Source organism: Cololabis saira, chromosome 23, assembly GCF_033807715.1.
Source record: "Cololabis saira isolate AMF1-May2022 chromosome 23, fColSai1.1, whole genome shotgun sequence".
NCBI lineage: Eukaryota > Metazoa > Chordata > Actinopteri > Beloniformes > Belonidae > Cololabis > Cololabis saira.
This window is the reverse complement of record NC_084609.1, coordinates 28,713,674-28,740,331: the sequence shown is the minus strand read 5'-3', so window position 1 is coordinate 28,740,331 and position 26,658 is coordinate 28,713,674. Positions and strand designations below refer to the sequence as shown.

General features: G+C 39.6%; 1 protein-coding gene across 5 annotated transcripts in view; it reads left to right on the top strand.

The window, feature by feature from the left end:
- Positions 1 to 26,658, top strand: part of osbpl8 (oxysterol binding protein-like 8) — a 135,859-nt gene that overhangs the window by 6,995 nt on the left and 102,206 nt on the right. For 3 of the 5 annotated variants that reach the window (XM_061714648.1, XM_061714646.1, XM_061714644.1), the window contains exon 2: positions 17,525 to 17,609. Coding sequence is in view for 3 of the 5 variants with exons in the window: in XM_061714646.1 (XP_061570630.1) it covers positions 17,565 to 17,609 (45 nt within the window). In the remaining 2 variants the exon portion in view is untranslated. Of the gene's footprint in view, positions 1 to 11,746; positions 11,807 to 17,524; positions 17,610 to 26,658 lie in introns of those variants that run through there. The other 2 variants (XM_061714645.1, XM_061714647.1) reach the window with 2 other exon arrangements.

Genomic DNA, 26,658 nt, shown 5'->3' with positions numbered 1-26,658 from the left:
TTACAATACAACTTTTGGTATTTTTTTTGTTTGTGCCAAAAAAGGAATGTTTTGTTGGACTCGAGCATAACTAGTGCCATGTTTTGCCTTTTGTTTAAAGGTATGAAAATATTAAGTTAAATATTAAGTTAATATAAAGTTTTCAGTTATAATTGCATAAATTGTCTATATTTCATTGCTTTATATACTGTCTTGGGGTTACATTTGCAAAAAATGCTAAAACCAAATTCTCAAAAATAAAAAAAATAAAACCGATTTCATCGGATCTATTTGGTAATCCTGCCCCATGATGATTCTGAAAGCAGTTCTATCAGCATTCTGGGAGCTGATTGGTCCTTACAGCATCATTAGCTGCAATACTTGCTGTTGAATCTCAATATAATACTAGTATTAATATGTTGCAGAACTACAGTCATATAATTCATGCAACAGCTCAAAAAACATTTTTAATAACACTAACCCAAATCAATATCGGAATCGGATCGAATCAAATCTTGATAATCGATTCTGAATCTTAAGAATCAGAATCGAATTGATTCTTGACATTTGAATCGATCCCCAGCTCTATCCAGCATAGTTTTATTTGTTTGTTTAGGTCAAACTCGATTGAAGAAAAGTTTGAGTGCCGCACTTAATGATGTTTGGAAAAGATTCCACACATTGGAATGCTGCTTGGACAACACTGTTATTTATTCATAATAATCTTTTGATGCCCCCTGAAAAAACAGATGCTTTGCTTAATGTGCTTCATCCTGCCCCTGGTTTGTGAGAATCACAAGCATGCTGTCTAAGGGAAATATGCATTTCCATTTAGTCTTAAATTTACCAACGGTACATTATTCTGCAGAACAGCAACTTTTTATTAGCACATTATTCTGAAGTAGAAAATAAAATTGCTGACATTTATGCTCCTGAATGATAAGAAAGAACAGTTGGTGCTCATATCAGCTCAAACCAGAATGACATGAAAAGGGTTTTAACTTTAAAGTAAAGGGAAATAAAGTACACATCTTTGGTCTTGTATCATTTATTTTATTATAATGATACTGTTATTATAAGGTTTTACAAGAACCCTCTGGATGGTCTCGCCGAGCACACACTCCCCTGTCAACGGGAGCCTTGTTATCCCTGCCTGCACGTTGGTAGGGATCATAACTAATGCTCGGATGCTCAGGAAGTTATTGAAGTGCCAAGCCAGAGCGGTTGTTCGGTATAATCTTCCCAGCCGAGGCGCCGGCCACTGGCTGGGGTTTGGCTGATGGGAAGCATTTGTTCTGACAAACACCAGATGTGCTCAGAGCAAGATAGTTGCTACCTAGTTACACATTAGTGTGGATCTATCCAACAAAAATAAGCCTGCCTTTATTGCACCTATGAGAAAACGAGCTGATGATCACAGTAAATTGAACAAAACCTTGTAGTCTGCTCAAACAAAACTGAACAAACACGCCTTTAATTTGCTTGTCGTGTCTACACCAGCGAGTAACAACCTTCAGAGGAAGAAGTTGAGCATGGTTTCTGTCTCAGCCTTGCAGCAGGTGCACCAGCGAGCTACGTTTGGTACATGATTAAGGAGTGTGTGTGGAAGCCCTTTAACTCCACCGTCCCTTCCCATAAAACCTCGAGGGAATAGCTTTGGCCTTATGGGAACCTTTGTTCTTTCCACTTGAGCCGCTGCTTCCTTCTGTATGACAGGAATACCTGCACGTTTTAAAGCTGAGCATTAAAGCTTCAATGGGGGGAGAAAAAAAACCGTTTGAGGAATCAAACTAATGTTGGATGGGAATAAAATCGTCTTGGACAAACTCCATCCTTTTAAAGTTTTGGGTTCAATTTGCCATTGCCAACTTTCTTGTTGCCCTAGTTACTGATCATGACAGATGTTTGTTCCAGAATTACCAGCAGAAATATTTTAAGCAGCACATCACCCAAAGTTAAAAATCAATATTCTAATGAAAAAAAGGTCAGTAGAAACTATGAAGATGCGAAAAGAGACACTTTTTAGCTGGCTGTGCTACAAGTGAACATTCCCGTGTGAACAGTATATTGTATATTGAATTCATAAGGAACTTTGTTTTAAATGTTCTACGTGCACTGAGTCAGATCCTGGCCGTGACACGCTGCCGCCGAGCCGGTTGTCAGAAGACGGTGATTTCAGCCTACCGGTACCTTAAAAAAACAGTGTGAACTCATCTGTCAACTCACGAATGCCAGGCAGAGCCAAAGCTTGACTCAGTACAGGGAGGGGAACTTTGTGAACTTTCCCAGGCTGTTGCATTTTAGTGGGGAAGAAACAAGAAAATCCAAAGTTGCAAAATTATGCGACAAAACTGCAACGGTTTCAACCTCATCTGAAAGTTGTCCTTGGGCCACGTTTACACGTAGCAAAAACAGTGGTGTTTTCATGCATTTTGGCCGTTTGTTTACACGAAAACGAAGCTCAAAGTCGCCAAAAACGATCAGTTCTGAAAACGCCAAAGTGGAGATTTTCAAAAACTCAGTTTTCACGTTTGCTTGTAAACGGAGGGAAACGGACATTTGGGCTTCAGAAACGTCACATTATGAGACAGAAACGTCACCAGCGTCATGAGTGCAACCTGTGTTTACAATTTGTTTGTAACCGTCAATATTTTCTTGTATTTTACCTGTTTTATATTCTAACGTCACACTTAAAAGTAATACACAAACGAAATACTCTCGTTCATCTTGGAAGTAACTGGAAGTTACTCGTGTCATTTGTTGATGTTTTATTTCCAGGATTCTGATTGGCTAGCATGACTTTATCTTCTCGTTACACTGCCCCCTGCAGGTTTGGCTGCTCATAGCACCTTAACAGATATTTATGGGGGTTCGTGTAAATGAAGAGATTTTGAAAACGATCTCGTGTAAATGATGGAATTTTTCAAAACGTAGAGGGGGAAATATCTATTTTTGTAAATACCCGACTATGTGTAAACGTGGCCTTAGACAAGAAGCGATACTGGTTACGATTCTAGGATAACGTGTGGTTTGGATCCACTTCAAGGGTTGACTTCTGGTTATTTAAATAAAATCAGTATGTACTTCTATGACTTAACATGCTTTCATTCAGCATGTGAACACATTGGAAAAGTTTACAGATGGCTCTTTAGTCAGTGTGTTTGAGATCAAATTTTAAATATTTAAAACAAAACAAACAAAACGAAACAAAAGGAACTAAAACCATTACAATATGATGAGTTATACTTGGGTGTTGTTGAACCTGCTGGACCTGTCCCAATAAAGCGTAGGTGTGTGATGCATTGACAGACGTGATTAATCAATCACCGCGCCCGGCGCTGTACTGTACACATGCAGGCGTGCTGTAAAGCACCTGAGGGGGTTTGAGATGAAACACACTTCCAGGATAAAAATAGTTAACATGCAGTCAGACGGTGATCGTTAAACATGATCCAAACAAAGACTCTGGAATCTCCAAACTTTTACAATGGTTGAGGAACATGACAACGTATATGCAGCAAACACACACACACTAGGCCTGTGTTGAAAAAATTGATATTCCGATTCTAAATCGATTCTCATATTAATTCCTAAAAATTGATTCGTATGTCCAAAGATCGATTTTTTTTTTTCTTCATCATTACAACTTTTGGTATTTTTTTTGTTTGTGCCCAAAGAAGGAATGTTTTGTTGGACACGAGAATAACTGGTGCCATGTTTTTGCCTTTGAATATGTTTAAAGTTATGAAAACATTAAAGTTTTCAGTTATAATTGCATTAATTGTCTATATTTCATTACTTTATATACTGTCTTGCGGTTACATTTGCATAAAATGCTAAAAACCAAATTCTCAAAAATTAAAAACCAAAAAATTTAAACGGAATGTGGGAAAAAATAAAACCGATTTCATCCGTCTCTGTTTGCTGTCCTGGATCTGTTTGATAATTCTGACCCACATGATGTTTCTGAAAGCAGTTCTATCAGCATTCTGGGAGCTGATTGGTCCTTACAGCATTATTAGCTGACAATACTTGCTGTTGAATCTCAATATAATACTAGTATTAATATGTTGCATAACTACAGTCATATAATTCATGCAGCAACATTTTTAATAACACTAACCCAAATCAATATTGGATTCGAATCAAATCGTGATAATCGATTCTGAATCTTAAAGGGGACCTATTATGGTATCTAATACCTATTTTAAACAGGCCTTTAATGTCTTAAAAACAAGCTTTTGATTGTTTTTGCTAAATAAATTAGAAATTCAGCCTCTAAACCATGTCTTTATCTTCCCATTCTCTAACCTCATTATCTATGCAGGATTCTGAGTGGGCGGGGCTATGATAATGAGGCTCTGTGCTGATTGGCTGCCTGAATGACGCGATACACCGCTACGAAAAAATGGCGGAAGCTCCGGCCGGCGGAGTTAGTTGTGGGTGTGGTTTCACGCATCGGAGGCCAACCTATGTAAATCGCTCCCGTCGTTACGTAACGACAGGGGCGGAATCTTATTGGCTCGTAGATCCACATCTCACTGGACGGCTCATCTGGGCGGCTGTACAGACACTGCAGAATTTGGTTGCTTTCCTCCTCTGAGTTGGCAGGCTGAGGGGAGAACACTTTATATATGTTAAAGAAAGAAAAAAACCTGTTTTTCATAATAGGTCCTCTTTAAGAATCGGAATTGAATCGATTACTGTCATTTGAATCGATCCCCAGCCCTAACACGCATACACATTTTACTGTGCTAAGTAGGAGTTTTTTTTTATCCGCTTGTCCGTCTCTGCCTCAGACACATGCTCTCGCGCTAGATCAACATTTCCGCTCAGAGCTAATAAACATCCCAACCCAATAAATGAACATGCGTGAGAGGCATGTTTGTTGGGTTGGACTGTTTACCTAATAAGGTTTTATTTGTTTTTGCAACTTTTAATGGTTTTTCCTACCCTTGAAGCTACTTTTTCCTCAAGAGGACACCCAGCAGCAAGTCTGGTCCTGCTGCTGGCTCTGAGAGGATGATGAGCATATCGCTGAGCTCTAAATATAGACGATGCAATGGAGGCAGACGCAGTTTTGGTCGACCACAAGTATGGTCTAATTCTGGTGGAAGCATTGAGGATGTTTTGTTGAGAAAATCACAAACAGTTTAAAGGTTTGACCTCAAATTTAAGTGAGAATAGTAAATAGAGAAGGTGCAGGAACAAACCTTGAACACACAAGATTACAAAAAGAAAGTTACATAAATGCCAGTTCAGTGACTGGGGTTAGTTTTTCTTCATGAAAAGCTGCAGCTCTTTGATTTTTGCAAAGTACTCTTTTTGCTTCTGGTAAGTCTGTGAATAAGCATTTTGTTTAAAGGCTTACTTTCAGATTTTCTAAGCTCAAGGAGCCTGGTGATTTAAATGATTTAAAGAGAAATGTTTGCAGAAAAAGAGTGTTCTACCAGAAGAGCTCAGTCTGAGTCCGTGGCAGACTTCCATGGTAAAATGGGTCTGAATGATAAAAGAGAGTACTAAAAACTCAGAGAATCTCTGATTAGCTATCTGGTTTACAGTGTATAGACCACTTGTGTTACGTTATTTTCACTTCATTTTTTTAAAGTATGAAGGTCTTTCCTGTCTCGTTTCTCGCCTCTTATGTTTTGGTTCATTTCCACAAAATATTGATTTGCCCTGAAACAGTTAATTGGATTTTTGCATGAATGGTGTTTAGAAATGGGATTGTTTACTCCTTCAGGGAAACCAAACAAGCAAGTAAAGGTCACAGATGTGCTATGGCTTGGTTATAAGAAATCATTTTGAGAACAGGTTTTCTCCATAGGGTAATGGAGTTCAAGAACATTTAAAATTCATAACTTCGGAGGACTTAGGATTTAGCATGTTTCCCCTGCAACCTATTTATGTATCTCTGCTTCCATAATTCTAATAGAGAAAACGCATACAGACTTATGTAGAAGCAGATGCATCGTCATTGTACGCAAAACACATTGCTACCTGAATACGTGCTTTTAGTTCCCACCTCCCGCCAACAAAAAAACTGTTATAGTTTAGGTGCACCAAGTTTAAGGTCCACCTGAGAGCCAAAAGACTACTCTCACTGGGGATGGGAATCTAGAACCGGTTTTGTTCATAACCGGTTCCCAGTGTTTCAATTCCTTGGAATCGTTTGGAGACGATTCCCTTTTCGATTCCTGTGGGAACAAACGTCACCACGCACGTTGCATAAGTCAGCAGTCAATAGTAAACACGGCGCCCAAGTGATCAAAAGCTCGATAACAAGGCAACTTGCAATACTTGCCAAGTGAATATTTCATCAAAGGGAGGAAATACTACCAACATGCAAAAACATTAGTGCACACAGCAGCAATAACTATCAATCAATGTCGTGTTTTCGACCTGCTCCGGACTAATGTCAGTAATTCTTAAGCCAGTAGAGGCAGCAACGTTAGCATGTCCTTGGCTAATAATACTGCTGGTAACTATTTAACTAACGAACACAGCCTATCATATCATCACCATTTGGTTCATTGTTTTCCCTTTTTCCCCAAATGAGAACCGATAAAGCCGGGCATACACTGTGCGATTGTCTGCTCGTTTTGAGCCGATTTTCCACTCTTGCAACTATTTTTTGGATCGGGCCAGATTTCAACCCAATCGTTGGTCGTGCCTCGTGCAGTATACGTGGGGTAACGACGAGAGATTAACACCTCACGACGAGCTCCCGATCACAAATCGTTTGCTCGCAAGAAAATCAAACGTGTTTGAAATCCTGGTCGCTCCTCGTGAAGGAATCACAGTTGAAGCAGCTACGAGCATCGGGTCGTACAGTGTGAGACCATAAATCGTGGCTGCGAACTTTTGAACTCAGGGATCTAGTCGTGCAGTTGAGATGGGGCTGAATCAAACAATTTAAAATATCGCACAGTGTATGCCCAGCTTAAGGGAATCGATAGAGAACCAAATTGTTAAGTAGAATCGAAAATGGAATTGGAATTGTAAAAATCGTATCAATTCCCATCCCTAACCTTCACCCATATTCATCAAAACAAGGAGCAGGGAGATCTCTCTCTTTCGTCGTGGTTGTTTTCTCTCCCTGCTGTGGAGCTCCGGAGACCCGGTGAATCGGCGCCACAGTAAACCTAATCTTTTCTGGCTTCAGGCAATGGCCCAATTTGAGTCATTTCCTTTACGATCAGCATGGCCAGTGACGGAACACTAAGCTCATTATCAGACAGGTGCATCTGCAGGAAACACAATCTTGTTGCAATAAAACGGAAACGTGAAATGGATGACTTTGCTACTGACAGACGGCCTTAGATGTGACTTTTAGAGAGAAAAAAGCAATGAATTGGCATGATTTGGAACTATATTGATAGTCAGGCGTTCAGCTGGAGCTCGGATCCGTCTCAAGACTGTAGTATAGATGAGTCCAGATGTTCTTATATTTTTAGCAGAGAATTGTTATCTCTAGTGGACAATTACAAGCAAGCAGATGTATCAATGACAACATAGAAAAATAAAGTGTTTGCTGTTGGCTACACGACACTACAAAGAAGAGCAGTTTGTTGAAACATTAGATATATATGTATATGTATATGTATATGTATATATATTAGGGCTGGGCGATATGGACCAACAGTCATATCTCGATATTTTCTAGCTGAATGGCGATACTCGATATATATCTCGATATTTTTTCTGTGCCATAATTGGGGTTTCCCCCAAAGCATTATAGCGTAGCATCTCTGTTAGCTTCATTTTTTTCTGAGGCAAACCCTTAAAAAAACAGTCACTTTTAATACAAAGCCTCGTACCAAATGTCACACAGGTACCTTTATTAACAGACGTCTGCACAATATCAAAATGTATAAAACAAATTAAATCAAAATAAACTGCCTGCATATATAGAATAAAAATGCTTCTTGAATAAAATAAAACAAATATCCCTTTCCTGCATAACAATTAAATTAAAATACACTGTACAATTAATACAATATAGACAGTAACAGGCAGACTTTTCCACTGAGGTTGACAGTTGTGCAAATAACAAAACATTTGTGCAAATCTCAAATAAAACATTCAAGTCAATTTGTCACAAAATAAGCTATATCAAAATCAAAAAAAAAATTATTATTATTTTTTTTTAAATCGATATAAACGATATTGTCTCGTACCATATCGCGTTTGAAAATATATCGATATATATTAAAATCTCGATATATCGCCCAGCCCTAATATATATATATATATATATATATATATATATATATATATATATATATATATATATATATATATATATATATATATATATATATATATATATATATATATATATATATATATATATATATATATATATATATATATATATATATAGATAGATGTGTGTGTGGAATTAGGATATTTATGGGTATATTAATACTTTATAAGATATACTTTATTTGTTCTGTTGCTGTGGTTGAGTTACATATAGAAAGAATGTCACGATTATTGAGTTAAGGTCATGGTTTTTCACAGTTTTGGTATCAGGTCAGGTTTTTGTAATTTGGTCAAGTTTAAGATCTTGTGATTTTAGGTTAACCCTGCTCAGCAGCGTATTTGCCTTCTAAAGTTAAATAAATCACTTTTCTTTGGAACTCCTGCCTCGTCTCCTGCATCTGGGACCTACCTAGCCACACTCTCGACAAACTAAACCATGACTGTATACAACAATGGACGAAGCATTAGGTCACATGACCCACTGGTTTCTGAAGACCAATTTTGAAGCCTGTTTTCCTTCATATGGGGCGGAGCCATGTTGCTCAGCAAGCTGAGGGGACCACGCCCACCACATGTCAATCAAAGTTGGCGTTTCTCCCAGCTCCTCCTTCAGCTGAGCGCGGCCAGCGGGGTACACCGTTTAACACGTTGACTGAAACAGGGGTTAGGGCTGGGCTCATTGTGGAAGTTACACCGTGTCCTAACTGCATGCGAGCGTCCGACTATCGCGTCGCACTGCGTGGCATCGGACGCTCTCTGTCCACACTGAAACCGTTATGGGCCCCCACGTTATTTTGATTGACAGCTGAAACTCGCCTTTTACTCACCGCACTACCCGCCCGTGCGCTCCTAAAGTGGCAGCACCTCGCGACGCGCTGATTGGCTGGAATCCGCGCAGCTCAGCGAGGTCAATGGACGAGACGAAGCGATTGCGACTCCCATTGGTCAGTCTCTCGCTAAGCAGAGACTGACTATCACATTAAGGTAAATGAAAAAGACACAAGCTTTAGATAATAAGTTGTGAAACTTCCAGCTCCCTGTCCATTTCCCTTCAGCAGCTGCCACTTTATTGAGGTTTTTGTAGTGAAATGAGGAGGAATCATAGAGATAACTTCTCATTTCAACTAAATGGATCAGCCGTTCCTCATCCATGACTGTTTCCTACAGCGCTTTCAACCGGCTTTCAACGTGAGTGACAGGAAGAGAATAGAAGCAAGCCATCCGACAAATGTTCAGCTCAAAGCGGCGCGCCGCGTCACGCTGCGCAGCGTCGCTCGTGGCCAGTTAGGACAGTCCAATAGAAAATAAAGCAATGGAATTGATTTTGTTGCTGACGCTTGCTCGCATCGCATGCAGTTAGGACACGGTGTTAGATAGTTGGTGCTTGAAATAAACAAAACAAAGAACATCCCTGCAATGTGCATCACTGCAGAAAAGAACCCACGGCACCACCTAGCAGTTTGAGGTGTAATTACAGATATTGGACAAATGATAATAGATGAGCATAAACGCCAGCAGGGGCATTTGTCCACATGTATATGTTGCTAAAAAGAAACACAACGTGATCAGATGACATGCTGCCTCCCAGGCTGTTTTCAAAACCAGATTCTGGTGATCACTGCACACGGTCATTGTTAGGATGTATGTCACACCATGCAGCTCTAATAAGAGTTTTTTTTGTTTTTTGTTTATCTGTAAATTTACCAGAGGACAGTGTTGTGGAAAAAAAGGCCCTTTTTCTACATATTTATATCAATGACTCTCTGACTATGTGTCTCAAGACTTGATGCTGACTAGAACCGAGTCAGATTTACTTCCATTACATGCAAAGGTCACACAGTCGGTCTGTTCAGCCAGGAGGAGACGGAAGAAAGACAAAATGACCCAATGTGATTTAAACGTTAAGATTAGGTTAACAGAAGGTTTCTGGAAAAGTCCCCAAGGAAAACGATATCTGATTGAAGCATGACATGGCCTTGTTGACGTAGGAATATCTTGTTTTCTCTCAGGCTGCAGCCTGCAACCTGATTATAAATATTTCTCTGTGTGGTCACTGGTCACCAAGACCCAGATAAGTAAGATTATTATTTAATTCTTTTAACAGACAGTACGGTGCATAATCAACAAGAATCAACCCATGTTTTTTCTTGTTAAGGTCCACTCGATCATGGGGATAATGTAATGGGAAATGATTAGTGCTGTAGGTAGGGCTGGGGATCGATTCAAATGTCAAGAATCGATTCGATTCCAATTCTTAAGATTCAGAATCGATTATCAAGATTTGATTCGATTCGAATCCGATATTGATTTGGGTTAGTGTTATTAAAACAGTTTTTTCAGCTGTTGCATGAATTATATGACTGTAGTTATGCAAAATAGTAATACTAGTATTATATTGAGATTCAACAGCAAGTATTGGCAGCTAATGATGCTGTAATGATGCTGTAAGGACCAATCACCTCCCGGAATGCTGATAGAACTGCTTTCAGAAACATCGTGTGGGTCAGAATTACCAAACAGATCCAGGGAGGAAACAGAGGCGTATGAAATCGGTTTTATTTTTTCCATTTTCGGTTTATTTCGGTTTTTAATTTTTGAGAATTTGGTTTTTAGCATTTTATGCAAATGTAACCCCAAGACAGTATAAAGTAATGAAATATAGACAATTTATGCAATTATAACTGAAAACTTTAATGTTTTCATACCTTTCATACATATTTAAAGGCAAAAACATGGCACCAGTTATTGTGTCCGACAAAACATTCCTTTTTAGGGCATGAACAAAAAAATACCAAAAGTTGTAATGCTATGATGAAAATAAATCGATTCTTCATGAAAAGCTGCAGAATCGATTTTTAGGAATGGAAAAAAAATCGATTTTTTTCAACACAGGCATACTTGTAGGTAATGATTAGTGCTGTAGGTAATGATTAGAGCTGTAGGTAATGATTAGAGCTGTAGGTAATGATTATTGATATTCATAAGTGGCCCAAAGATGACTAAACAATAAATCAATAAATACACGTGTCATAAATTCTATTATCTTGCCAAGTGTCTTGTTAAAGGCTAACTGATCTTCAATCCAAGTCCAAGCACTTAAAATAAACCTAGTAGATGTACGTCGGATGTTTTGCATGTGAAATAGTCTAATCATGGTTTTAAGAATAGGTCATGCTGATTCGTGTCCATGTGTGGTGCTTTAATGCTTCCTATGTGCATGTGTTTGCATGTTCAGCAGCCCTGTTGTGGTCTGCAGGCAGGGTTTGGGTGCAAGTGTATATATATAGCTTCATACACACAGAAACCTCATCAGTACCGAACAGCAGGGAAAGCTTATATTTAGAGGTTCTGTTCTCTCATTACACACACACAGAGGGAGCTCTCAATGCTCCTCTGTTGCTGACACTGGCAGCCTTGCAGCGCTAGCCTACATTTCAGAGGAGGAGGGAGAAAAAATATGGTGATGTCATCTGAAGGTCTCTCTCGACTCGCGCTCGTTTCCTTTCTCTGATTCTGTTGTGGAACTTCATGGTGCTTTCTGCTCCCCGAGCTGATTGAGGTAGGTCCTCCATCCATTCCCCCGCCATTCTCCTGTGCACGTGCATGCTGTCGTGGACCGACTCCGTCCATGCCTCTGTGCTTATGTAATTTGGTTTACCGGCACTCGGTCTGCTCCGTGTCGTCTCTGTACGGTCTTGTGCGAGACAAGAGCGTTACTCTTTTTGTACATTTACTGGGTTTTGGGGTTTTTCTGTGTGTAAGATATCTTTAAATGATATAAAATAATACATAGCTGGATGACGTGTCCTGATGCTGGGAAGCTGCTCAGAGTCTCTGGTGCCAGACTACAGACTTACTGTCCAAATCCCAGGTTGATATGAAGATATGCAACATGTAATACTGTTGCATATCAGTAATCGCGTAGAAATGATGTCTAGCATGCAATCTTCCAGCTCTCCCTTCAGTAAGGTCTTTCTTTTGTCACAGGAATATTGCTTTTGACCTTTGTACTCTGAACTTCCTTCCAAAGCCCACAAATCGTTCAATATGTGTCATAGAAATGACTCCGTTATTGAGCTGCATGTGCTGGCACTTCTGCCCCTTATCTTTTTTCCATTTCCTCTTATGCAAGAGGTATTGTATACACAACTACGCTGTCTGTAATTCTACTGTAGCTGAATGCGTCATACGCAATTTCACGATACAGGTCTGTATTGGGGCTCTGGGAGCGTTCTCCCTGTGATCTATCCCCTCTCTTGTGGGAGCGGTGGCTTGTTCTGGGTGGTAGGAGCCAACAGTCAGCCACAATCCCAGGCAGCAGGATTCCTTCTCCTGTTATCGGGCTGCACACTAGCAGGTTCCCACAGTGTCCTTGACAGCGTGTGTGTTGAGTCCTTCCCATTCTCTTCCTCCCCAATCAGCATTCTGATCCACTGTTCTAATGAATCAGAGATGTGAACGTTGCTCAATTCAGAGTCACCTTGTTGCTTCTAACAGCACTTCATCTTGTAGTGTTACACCCTTAGTAATTCCACTTCTTCTTCTTTTTTTTGCTGACTTTTAAATGTACCAAATTACAAGTAAGCTTGTGAGTGCACAGCCATCAGAAGTACTTTGTAAGCCTGCGGTTTGCTCTCCCACCACAGGCATATCTCTCTCTGCTCAGCCAGCGGTAGAAAGGATGTTGGACAGTCCTCTATTTGCCCGTGTTAATGTGCCAATTGTTACATTATGTAGTGGCACTGTTGTGGGAAAGCTACTTCAATATGCACGGGACTCTTGAATGTATATGTTGACTTTTTCTCGGCTAAAGGGAGTAGTTGTCCTCCAAATGGGGATGATAATAAATACGTCTTTCTGAATTAAACCAAAAGTAAGTCCAGTAGGACGAAATCATGAACTTAATTCTAGTGATATTGTACATGTATTTTTCATTGTCAACAACGATAGGTCAGATTGGAAGTAATTTTGTAAAAACAACTGTGTTTAAATGAAGGTGGTGTTTTCATGCGTTTTGGCCATTCGTTTACACGAAAACGAAGCTCAAAGTCACCAAAAACGATAATTTCTTAAAATGGAGGAGATTGCGTGAGAGTGGAGATTTGCAAAAACTTTGTCTTCAAATTTGCTTGTAAACAGAGGGAAATGGACATTTAGGCCTCAGAACGTCACATTATCGGACAGAAACGTCACCAGCGTCATGTGTGCGACCTGTGTTTATAATTTGTTTGGCCACCGTAGTTACTCGTGTCATTTGTTGATGTTTTTTTCCAGGATTCTGATTGGCTAGCATGACTTTATGCTTCTCGTTACACTGCCCCCTGTAGGTTTGGCATGCTCATAGCACCTTAACAGCGTATTTATGCGGGTTCGTGTAAATGAAGAGATTTTGAAAACGATCAGATGTAAATTATGTTATTTTTCAAAACGTAGAAGGGAGAAATATCCGTTTTTGTAAATACCCGGCTCTGTGTAAACGTGGCATTACCACTTATAGGTACAGAATGAGACTCCGGCTTCAGTGAGAAACCCTGGTATACGCGTTGAATGCTAAAACCTTTCAGGTAACGGTACAGGAAGATTAGGTGCATAAGTTCAAAGCAAGGCCAGGTTAGCTTTGTTCAGTCGCTTTTATTGATTTTTAAATCCCCAGTCCCCAAGCTCGCCAACTGGCAAAAGCTGTGGATGGTTGCCAGTTGGTAGTCCATCATCGTCAGTGAAGAGTGAGTGCAGAGCCGTAGTCGATAGGCATGCCAAATGTTTCGGGGTGTCTGGCCACTATACACTGATTGGCGCTTTTTTCCACTAGCACCTACTCGGCTCTACTCATCTCAGCTCGGCTCGGCTCGACTCAACTCAACTCGGCCAAGTTTCTTTCCATAACAATTCAGTATCTGGAGAAGTAGGAGGTTGGAGTGAAGCTGCTGTGACGTATTTGATTGTGTGATCTAAATGAAGTAGACAACAACACTAAAGATGTAGAACCTGGAGGAGATGATAAATGTGCTGCTGGGTCTGTGTCTGTTGGTAGCCGTGAGCAGCTATGAAGTGACAGAGCTCCTGCTAGATCTGGTCGTTCCATATCTCCCGTCTACATCCCTTTTTAATTCTCTCCTCAGCACCAGGTTTATGAACATCTGCACCTCAGAGTTGGATCACCAAACAGACTTTTGCTGCCACTGCTGGTCGGATAAAATGAACAAGAAGCCGTCAGAGTCTCTTTCTCTGATTTCCTCCTCTTGACTCAGACGTCTGACTCCAACCCCCCGACCAATCGGTGGCCTGTAGTGTGATGATGTCAGATACAGCCGACTCAGCAGCTTAGAACCTCGGCAGAATAGTTACAGAAAAAGTATCTATTCGGCACGTTAGACCCCTAGTGGAAAAGCGTAAAGGCGAGGCGAGTCGAGTTGGGCTGAGTAGGTACTAGTGGAAAAGCGCCATAAAACTACAGTGAGAAAGCATGGTGACATCACCACAAGGAAGACAAAGAGGTTCAACATAGAGGTCACAAACCCTCATTTTTGTTGGTCTTCTCCATGAATCCTCACATAGCTCGCACCCTTCTTTTCTTCCCTTGGTCCATTCCTTATATAAAACACTTGTGTGTGGCTTCTTCCTGTTGTTTCTGGCTAGTTTTTGTTGACATGGTTTGAAGACTTCACAGAGTTCCCGGGTGATGGAGTCGTTTTATTATTTTAGTCTCTGCGTGACCCCCGGTTGCCCGGTTTGCAGCTCAGCAGCTGTGCAGCGTTTTAGAAGTGTCAGGAGATTAGATGTTCTTGAAAGACACGAGACTTCCGAATGACTGAAGGGGAGGGAAGGATGAGCCGCTCAGATAGCATTGGGAAGCTTATTCCATCATCATGGAACCAGAAATAAACAGCTGCGGGGATTGATATTACCTTGTGCATAGGGTGACACGCCAGATGACACCCCTGGGATGAGTCCAGAGGTTACACGCACACACACCCACACACACACACACAAATTCACACGCACAGGCACAGGCACACTACACACACAGGAATAAAGCATCGCCTGATTTCTTTATTTTCCCACCTGCAGAAAAGAGCGAAGCATCTGTTTTAGTGTGATAGCTCCTTGGGAATTGAAGCCAGAAATGTGTATTGGCTTGAGCGAAGAGGCTGTTGGCGCGCTGGAGCATCACATCAGTAGAGAAACGGCTCCAGGGACTTGGTGACTATATGATTGTCAGAAGGTCTTCGTGTCTCCCGTCTGATAGGAGCCATCATTTGTCTTTGAGGCGTCTCCGGATCTCCTTCCTCCCTTCTATGTTTGTTTATATCTCATCTCAGTGCCTTCAGCAGGAAGCTCTCAGACTGAAATTGGCAATAGTCACGTCCCCACATGCTACCAAAACAAAAGTTGATAACGGCGGATGGTAAATTCTCCCGGGAACTGTGGGGTTTTTATAGTTTTACTTAATTGGTCGAATGTCATTTAACTGCAAAGCTGCGATGACTGTTGTCCTGCATAAACGGATTACAACCTGCTGAAAGCCAACTGCTCTTCCCCCTGATGGCCGCTATCGCAGCATTGTGTTTACCATGTGTCTGTGCTTTTCCGGGACTCTAAACAGTCTCCATTTTCTCATAAGGTATTTATTGCGCGGCTGGAGAGCTCTGATTGCTCTGGATGAGATTGCTCTTTCTCATGATCAAATTACTAATCTCAGCAGGGGGGATGAAGGCAGACAGGGGCAGGACAAATTATGTCTTTTTGTATTTATCCACACAAAGGTCAAAACATGATTAAATTTCCTCTTAAGCACCAAACGGCTTTCTTTGCCCACTTAATCCAAAGTCATTCACCGAAGGATTTCTTTTTTTCTTCCTGAGTGACAGTTTTTGTTTTGTTTTCAAAGCAAAGAGTTTGAAATTACTCAATTAATTTGTTTCCAAATTTTGCAAAGATTGTTGCCGGGTCAGTGCAGCTTTAGAAAAACAACAACAATAAATGTAGTTTGTTTCAATGTCATCTCATGGGTCATGTCACTGGGTTGACGCCACAACAACATCAGCGCAGACCTGCAGTCACCATGACTGTAATCCAGCAGTTTGTCCAGCCGCCGTGCACAACGCTGGCCACTCACACAAATCCCCTCAAAAGCATTGTGTAATTAACAGATGGTCCCACTTGTTCATGAACTCATGTTGAGCGTTTAGCAGTCAGTGGCTTCACAATGCAGCCAGGAAACCAGCAGGGCTGCAGATCCATTCAAATGTCAAGAATCGATTCTGATTCTTAAGATTTGATTCGATCCAATTCGATTCAATTCCGATATTGATTTGGGTTAGTGTTATTAAAACAGTTTTTTCAGCTGTTGCATGAATTATATGACTGTAGTTCTGCAACATATTAATACTAGTATTATATTGAGATTCAACAGCAAGTATTGCAGCTAATGATGCTGTAAGGACCAATCACCTCCCAGAATGCTGATAGAACTGCTTTCAGAAACATCATGTGGGTCAGAATTACCAAACAGATCCAGGGAGGAAACAGAGACGTATGAAATCAGTTTTATATTTTACCACACTCCTTTTTTATTTTTTTTCCATTTTTTTTTTTTTTCGGTTTTTAATTTTTGAGAATTCGGTTTTTTAGCATTTTATGCAAATGTACCCCAAGACAGTATATAAAGTAATGAAATGTATGCAATTATAACTGAAAACTTTAATGTTTTCATACCTTTTTTAAAGAAATATACAGACAAAAACATGGCAGTAGTTATTCTCGTGTCCAACAAAACATTCCGTTTTTGGGCATAAACAGAAAAATACCAAAAGTTGTAATGTAATGATGGAAAAAAAAAATTGATGTTTAGACATACGAATCGATTTTTAGGAATTAATGAGAATCGATTTGGAATCGGAAAATGTATTTTTTTTTTTTTAACACAGGCCTAGAAACCGGGTGGATGGGCTACATGGAATAAGAACAAAAAGATGATAAATTAATTCAAAGGATTGATGGCCACATGTTTGGGTCATTACAGTAATCTGTACCACTCAGCAGCTCCTTTTGTTTTCAACCAAGTAATGGCCAGCATTGTGTACTGTATACTTTTATTAATTTATGTTGTGTGGCAGAAATGTACTAAGCTCTCGATAAATACAAAGTTTCATTCAATCAAGGTGGGCTAGTAAAAAACTTCTACTCTGCTTACGTTCAGCTGATGTTAACTTTAGTTAGAATTTGCACACGGTAAATGTTATACAGGTTCTAATCCATTTCTATTCCCCTTTGGCAGCCATGCAGCGTGGAGAAGCCTGACTCCGGCCTCTACCACCATGGAGTCCTCTTCTGAGTCCCAGCAGGAGCCAGACAAAACTTTGGTGAGCAGAAAGAATTGGACTTTAACATATTTAATTTAGAATTTCAACTGTCTTTATCTGTTCTTTTTACACACTTCACAGTTAGATGATGAACATGCGTATGGAGAGCAGCCTCTCTACCGTTCATTTAGAGATATTTACATCCAAATTGGAGGAAATAATTGGCTTAAAATTCTTAATTTCAGTACTTTAACAGCTCAAATGATTTATAGTTATGTATAATTTTCAATATGCACCATCCATCCTCCTGAAACCCATCAAAAACAGCTTGGGATTAACAAAGTAAACAGTAAACCTGTCATTGGAAAAGGACCGCAGTGATTTAACCCAGAATGACTCCGAGCAGCAGCCTCTCTTCCCTAAAGTACCATTTTGGAAGTAGCTTCCTGTCGTTATAGACAAGACGTGACTCTGTTTCAGAAAGGTCAACTCATTATGGAGCAAATAAAATAAGAGACTGATAAAACTACTGATACAGTGCATCGGAGGGGCTACTGAGAGGTAAACATCGGACATGTGGTCTGATCAGTTGCTCAGGCTTGTGTTATGTGCATAATAAAATAGGTCATCTGATAACTTGACTTGTTTCCATCAATTCATCTTTTTTTTATTCCCAGATGATACATTTAAAGATGGCAGACAAAGGATTTATCAGGTTCAAATAGTGAAAGTGTTGACGAGACTGTAGATCTCAGCCATTCAGTTCACTGTAACTGGAAACTGGAGCTCCTTTTCTTTTCATGAAGCTTTATTGAAAAGGTTGACAGAAGTCTGATCCAGAACCTTATTGAAACTATGGCCCAAAGAATGTGCACCGTGATCAGAGCTAAAGCAAGGTGCAGCAACAATAGTGTTACTTATTTATTTGTTTGTCAGACAGAATGCATTATATGCACGTAGCCTTGAGCAAAGGACCTGCAAAATGTGTCCAGTGTCCTTTTGTAGTCTGACTTGAAAAGGTTTTTGCAAATAATTCAACATATTTTAGGACATTGGTGATAATAATAATAATATGATGTTGAAAGAATCATTCCTTGATTGAGTGATATTTATTTCCAAAGATTTGCCCCATCTCCCCCAAACTTTCACACATTTTCGTGTATATTGAAATAATAAACTGAGCAATAATGTTGCAGACAAATTGATGCCGTTCACCTCTCTCGTGAACCGTGTATTATGATGCAGTCATGACTGTTCATAGCAGCAAATCAGCTGGTGAGGCGACTCGTTGCCCGGAGCAAGTCCCACTCATCCAGTTCCTGAAATAGCCTTGAAAATTGATACTTAGATGCTGAAACAGCCGCACACAAATCCAGTAATCCAGTAATTCCCCCATGCATTGATCTGGGCTGGAAGGTCTCCTTTTTCTTATTATGTTTTATCTGGTGTATTTTTTTCCCCCCGTCAGTGACGGTGAGTGCTGATTTATTCTGCACATCAACCGTTTATGAAGCCCGTGTAAAGCAGGTGAACTTCCAGCTTTGTGGTTGCCTTGAAACATTTAGGAAGTTTTCTTTTCTATTAATTTTGAAAGTTTCATCCGGTCTTGTGCAGTTTTTGGAATGCACATCAAAATATTCTTCCAAGCAGCTTACATTTAGAAAAATCCCTTAGTAAAATGTGTCGTTTGGGTTAAAATGATCTCTTGGGGAGATGAATATTGCGTTTGGAGGCTTTTGAATTGTGTTGTGACAAACCCTCTCTTTTGCTTGTTGCGCCATGTTTCCCTTTGTGGTAAACTTTCTTAATGACGTGTCTATCGATTAGAGAATCTTCCTCACTTTGTTCAGCTTGTCATTAAAACACAGGGGATTCTGTCTGCCTCCTTTTACACTTTTAGAGGAAATAATTGTAAGGATGGTGTGTTTATTTTTTTCAGCCGGCTTTACACCTCTCAACTGAAAATAGCACATAGGGCAGTTATTTTCAGTCTGTTTACCATTTCAGTTCCTACTTGTATTACTGTCATTTAAATATGTTTTGATAACAGTAAAATTACATTTGTTTTTGTAACTATCCACATACTATACGATTTAATTATATTTCATTATACAGGACTGTCTCAGAAAATTAGAATATTGTGATAAAGTCCTTTATTTTCTTTTTATTGCAAAAATGTCATACATTCTGGATTCATTACAAATCAACTGCCTTTTATTATTTTAATAATACTGATCATGGCATACAGCTTAAGAAAACTCAAATATCCTATCTCAAAAAATTAGAATATTCTGGGAATCTTAATCTTAAACTGTAAACCATAATCAGCAATATTAAAATAATAAAAGGCTTGCAATATTTAAGTTGATTTGTAATGAATCCAGAATGTATGACATTTTAGTTTTTTTAATTGCATTACAGAAAATAAAGAACTTTATCACAATATTCTAATTTTCTGAGACAGTCCTGTATTTACAACAGGGGTGTTACCCGGTAGCTCAAAATAGAAATTAGGAAAGGATTTAGCAAGTATGCATTATACAGTAACGGTTGATTAATTCAGGATAATCAGTCATCAGGATAACCGGGCCTGGTTTTTTTCCTACGGGCTAATATTTGCCCCTAATAACTGGTTGTTTTCACTGGGACGGAGTTGCTGTTTCTCCCTGGAATCAGCGCCAGGGCGTCTGCTCTAAGAATACCTTGTGTGGACTTTAATGATCAGCTTAAGGTGCTAATGTCGTCAGCCGGCCGCAGGCCTGTCTGGCTCGCTGTGGCAAATCCTGTTTTTGCTGCATTTAGTTGAACTTCTGGGACAGCTTCTGTTTGATGACTGAAGGTCACGCACACTTACGTGGATTTAACATCCTCCCCAGCGAGGGACAATTACGATTACGGAGGCGACTTGAGAAGGAAAAGGGCACCGCGGGCCACGGTTCTTGATCGTTGTTCTGCGTGTCATGTGACGTTGCTTAGGGTCCCATGTTGTAGCCAAACAGTCCCACAAGCTAAATAAAATTATTAATGTTTATATTTGGTTACTATACTCACCAGACAGCTGATGCTCACATTTTCAGGTGTTTTGTCCAACCTGGATGAGGTTTGAAATGTGGTGTATAAGCAGGGCTGGGGATCGATTCAAATGTCAAGAATCGATTTGATTCCGATTCTTAAGATTCAGAATCGATTATCACAATTTGATTTGATCCGATCTGATTCCGATATTGATTTGGGTTAGTGTTATTAAAACTGTTTTTTTCAGCTGTTGCATGAATTATATGACTGTAGTTATGCAACATATTAATACTAGTATTATATTGAGATTAAACAGCAAGTATTGCAGCTAATGATGCTGTAAGGACCAATCAGCTCCCAGAATGCTGATAGAACTGCTTTCAGAAACATCGTGGGTCAAAATTACCAAACAGATCCAGGGCAGCAAACAGAGACGTATGAAATAGCTTTTATTTTTTCCCACATTCCGTTTTAATTTTTTCCATTTTCGGTCAATTTTGGTTTTTCATTTTTGAGAATTTGGTTTTTAGCATTTTATGCGAATGTAACCCCAAGACAGTATATAAAGTAATGAAATATAAACAATTTATGCAATTATAACTGAAAACTTTAATGTTTTCATACCTTTAAACATATTTAAAGGCACTTTTTTTGGGCATAAACAAAAAAATACCAAAAGTTGTAATGTACTGTAATTATGAAAAAGAAAATCGATCTTTAGATACGAATCAATTTTTAGGAATTACCGTAATATGAGAATCAATTTAGAATCAGAAAATCAATATTTTTTTTTAAACACAGGCCTATATATAAGTGCAAGAGCATTTACCACGTTCATCTGCAAAGCATGTCTTAATAAATACTGTAATCGGGACTTTCTTGATTCTAAATATTGAACTAACTAACAAATCTTACAAGAGAATCTTGTAAGAAACCCAGTGATAATAAGAGTGCAGACCTAAATCCTCACTGATTTCTTTGCCACTGAAAGTGAGAGCTGTTTTACTAAAACACTTTCATTATTGCACTAATTCCTTTCCCTGCCCCATCATCTGCCTATTTTAGGGGCTGCATAATTTAACTGCTGCTGCATGAATTGCAAAGTCTCCTTGGTATATTTACTTTTGAGTCCTTTCTTTCTGATGGGATGGATTATGCCCAATGAGTATTTGCTTGCATTTTAGGCATCAACCTTTTGAGCTTTGTTTCCTGGGCAGTGTTATCACGTTATCGTATATTATATGGGACAACAGTGCCAGTCCGACGCCGGACTTGGACCGTGAGCTGTAACGCGGGCTTTCCCTGTTGATTGGCTACAATGGTCTGTTAATAGAGACGATAGCTTCCAACAGGAGATGAAAGGCTCCACGAAGCCCGTGAAGCCGGGCAGACACTGTGTGATTATCGGCTCGTTTTGAGCCGATTTTCCAGTCGTGCGACTATTTTTTGGATCGGGCCAAATTTCGACCCAATCGTTGGTCGTGCCTCGTGCAGTATACGTGGGGTAACGACGAGAGATTAACACCTCACGACGACAGATTAACACCTCACGACGACAGATTAACACCTCACGACGAGCTCCCGATCATGAATCGTGTGCTCGCAAGAAAATGAATGAATGGTTTATTTCGGACAGAATGAAACATTTACATGTTAGTTTCACAAATAAAATAAAAGGTAAATAGAAATGTCCGAAAAAGGAGTAGGCTGAAGCCAAGGGCTTATTATAGCCTATCCTGTGCGGTGTATATCATTCGGTGGATGATAATACACAAATAAGAAAAGAAATATATAAAAAGAAAACAAAGAGAAACTGTCATTGCATTATATAAAAATAGTAAAACCAATAATGCAAAAAGGGGTATATCGTGGAGCTATTTTCATGTTAATCTATAATAAGCTATACCAACATAATTAAAAAAATTCTTTATAACTGTTTATCATTTTATATTTAAACATTTTTTTGAAAACATAAATTGAGGTACACATTCTTAAATCCTCATCACAGCAATTCCACAATTTCACACCTTTCACGGATACACAGTTTTCTTTACTTTTGGTTCTTCCCCATGCCTTCTTAAACATACCTGTGTTCCTTAGTTCATATTTACTGTTGTGGATTTGGAACAGCCTCTGAGAACATCTTGGGAGGAGATTATGATGTGCTTTATATATGATCAATAAGGTTTGAAGGTTAACTAGATCCCAGAATTTTAATGTATTTAAATTAATAAAAAAATCAAACGTGTTTGAAATCCTGGTCGCTCCTCGTGAAGGAATCGCACAGTTGAAGCAGCTACGACCCAATTGGACTCATCCTTTCGCAGAGGGCATGCACAATCTCTGATGTCATGTCAAAAACTATTATTTGTAGTTTAAAGTGTTGCAAATTCACATTACAAATCATGTTTTAATAGCAGAAAAAAAAGACCGCATTTCCCACGTCTGCCCAGCCAATTCCTTGTCCAATCACGGCGTTGTCTAATCTTTTTTCATGTATCGCCACTCAGAATGGCACAAATTGCTAAAGGCTGATTTATGGTTCCGCGTTACACCAACGCAGAGCCTACGGCGTAAGGTACGCGCGATGCGCACCGTATGGTTACACCGTCGATTTAACGCGGAACCATAATTCAGGCTTATGGCAGCGCGTTTGTTTTTGCTGAGCATCTTCGGTGTCTCCCACTTCAGGGTTCCTCCTCTTCTTCTACTTCTTTTTGACGTTGCAGTTTCAGTAACAGAAGTCCGTTTATGATCGTATAGTGTGAGCAGACGGGTCGCATCAGAGCATCGGGTCGTACAGTGTGAGACCATAAATCGTGGGCTGTGAACTTTTGATCTCAGTGATCTAGTTGTGCAGTGTGAGATGGGGCTGAATCAAACGATTTAAAATATCGCACAGTGTATGCCCAGTTTAAGGCGGCTGCTACTTCCCCTTTTACATGCAGGAGGTGCTTCGGGAGGCGCCTGGCCGCCAGCCTCCCTCCTTAGAATAACCCCCATCAGCCTGTTGTCATTTGCATTGTGCATAATATAATAAAAGCATGGTAGCCTGTCGATAAGAACAGGAGCTCTTCAAATGGCACAAAAGGCAACCATTGTGTCCCTGAATAATGGGCTTGACGTAGTGCAGAGGTAAGGAGGGATGCTCGGGGACTTGGAGGTCGTCTCTGAAAAGATTTGCACGGCTGTAATGAATGAGAAAAGACTTTTATCCTTGCTTGCTATTAAATTGCCCCTTTTAGAAAGGTGCGTTAAGCCCATCGTTCCAGATTAGCTCTATACACTGCAAAAACTCAAAATCTTACCAGGAATATTTGTCTTATTTCTAGTTAAAATGTCTCATTTGTCTCATCCAGATAAATAACTTGTTTGACAATTTTCACCTGTTTCAAGTAAATCTGCCAGATCTATCTTCTCATGACAAGCAAAAAAATCTTGTTCCACTGGCAGATTTTTCTACTTATTTTAAGTGAAAATCTACTTCAAACAGGTGAAAATTGTCAAACAAGTTATTTACCTGGATGAGACAAATGAGACATTTTAACTAGATAATAAGACAAATATTCCTGGTAAGATTTTGAGTTTTTGCAGTGTAGCTGCTAACAGTACAAAACTGAGTGTGCTTGGAGGGAAATGCAGGTCAGCTGCTGGAGAAAAGGGAGAGAAAAGGTGTTTAAGTTGCTGGCGGAAAAGGAAAGATTGGAGTCAAAGCTGAAATATGATTCTGTCCACTGCATTTCTGAACGTGTTACTGCAGTATTGACCTTTAACTCTGATCCATTAAAGCCCAGACCACCTCACGGTTCTGCTTCGTGTTCAAGACTCTGTTATTTACTACCTTATTGATCTCTCTTACGTGTCCAGTAAGGGGGCATTCAGAGCAAATAATAATACATTTTATTTATAACGCACTTTATATGCATTCATATCCTTTTTTTTTCCATGTGGGTACAGTTTTATTATAACAGTTTCTTCAGTGTCAGTGATGTCTCATCTTTAGTCTTTGGTAGCATTTTTTCAGGATGAGGTTTCTGGATTCAGCGGTGTTAAGGCTCACATCCAATGCTTTAGAAACCTCCTTTGGGCGTTTTGGTTCCTCGGTGGACTTTGGTGTTGCAGCTGTCTGGTTGCTTGGTGCTGGCTCACCAACCCAGTTGTTGAGTACAGGTTTTCCTGAGCTCGGCCCTTGGTTCATTACAGAGGGATAACATTTATTGCCAAGAGGCATTGACTATGTTTACATGCAGTCAAAATTCAGGTTATTGCTAATATTCCGGTTACTGAGACATTCTGAATATTCTGTTTACATGGCGACGCACGGAGAACATCATGACGCAATTCCTGTAATTTCCGCTTCTTCTTCCAAAACAAATGCTGCTTCGCGCAACTTTTCGCTCACCTTCTTGTAAATCTCGCTATCCCGGTACTTTCTACCGTCTACAAATGCAGAAATGTTCATATCCTTCATTACATTTATGAAGTGATTAGTCTCCTCCTGGTCTTGGTTTCTCCGTGTTTATAAGAACTTCCTGGACTCAAAAGACCAGGATTCCTTGTGAACAGAGCATGTGCAGAAAACATATTCATGTTCCATTCGATCGGGATATTCCGTTAGGCTTCATATTACCGAATATTCGGGTTTTAAAAGGAGTAACCCAGGGCTCATATTCGGGTTTTTAAAAACCCGAATATGAGCAAATTCCGATTATTAAAGGGTTATTGGTGTTTACATGGCCGTGCAAAACCGGGTTATTGCTAATATTCCAGTTAGAAAAGGGTTATTGACTGCATGGAAACGCAGTCAGTGTTACAACAAATTTCCTTACTTATTGTGCTAGGATTATGTATGTTACTTTTATGAAATACATAAACGTGTTCCTCTTACCTGTCTGGTTGCTTGATGCTGGCTCACCAAGCCAGTTGTTGATGAGTACAGGTTTTCCTGACCTCGGCCCTTGGCGTCTGCTTTTAGATACTTTAGATACTACTTTGTCTCTGGATTCCACATTGACCCTTTGCAATACTTGAATCTCTGTTTTTGTTTGAGTTAATTTCTTGATGTTCTTCATAAGGTTTGATTTAGTCTTCACTTGATATTCCTGTTTTGACATGCTGCTTTCCATTTTTCTCGGCCTGGCTAGCTTTGTGTGTTTCTGTCGAGATGGTTTTTGTTCCAGTTCTCACGGAATCCCCACTGTTGCTGTGAGCTGTTTTAAAAAAAATACACCCTAACTGATTCTATAGTAACAACATTAGATGTAGACTTGTGATGTCCTGCCCTAGAGGTTTCCAAGCGCTTCTACTCAAATATCAACATAGGAAATTTAAATGTTTTTCATTAAAACAAAGAAAAATAAGAAATCTTAAATAAGCTGTGTCTCTATCAATTTCCTGTAGCACCAATAGAGTATGCTGCTGTGACTGATGAAATGTAAAGTCTGTATTACATCTTTAAAAGATACTTAAAGAAGTTTAATAATATCAGTTCGGCCCTCTAAGACCTTTTTTTTTTTCTTCTTTCATCTCACATTCGGACCGGGTCAAATACAGTATTACAAAAGTAATCTGTGCCGATTAGTGCTGTGAATTAAACCAATTTGACAATTCTACGTCACAATGCCTGCATTCAGGGCTTATCCATCACTAGTGTAACTTCACGCAGTTTTCAAAAATCAAAATCAAAAATCAAGTATTTAATTTAAGAGTATGCTTAAATAACAAATACAATGAAATAAAATGATAAGAAAAGAGGTAAAATGATAAAAAGCACAAGTTGTTCAGGGGTCAGAGCGAAGACGGTGCAGCAGTTGGAACATCCGGCCCACCCAGCGAGACATTTCCAGACAAGACTAGTCAGCGCTGGAGCTCTTTGCTCTTGTTTTTCTTTCAACAAATACGTTTTAAATGTTATGATTATAAAACTGATACAGAATCTCTTCTTAGGACCGGTTTTACACGGGATCGTGTGATGTGTATCTTTCCATGTGCAGGAACAAGGATCTGCACTTTGGCTCCCATGGTAACAGAATCGAACATAAGATGGGAATTAGACTTGTTACTTCCTCTCAGCAATGATGCACTTTCCACCTTT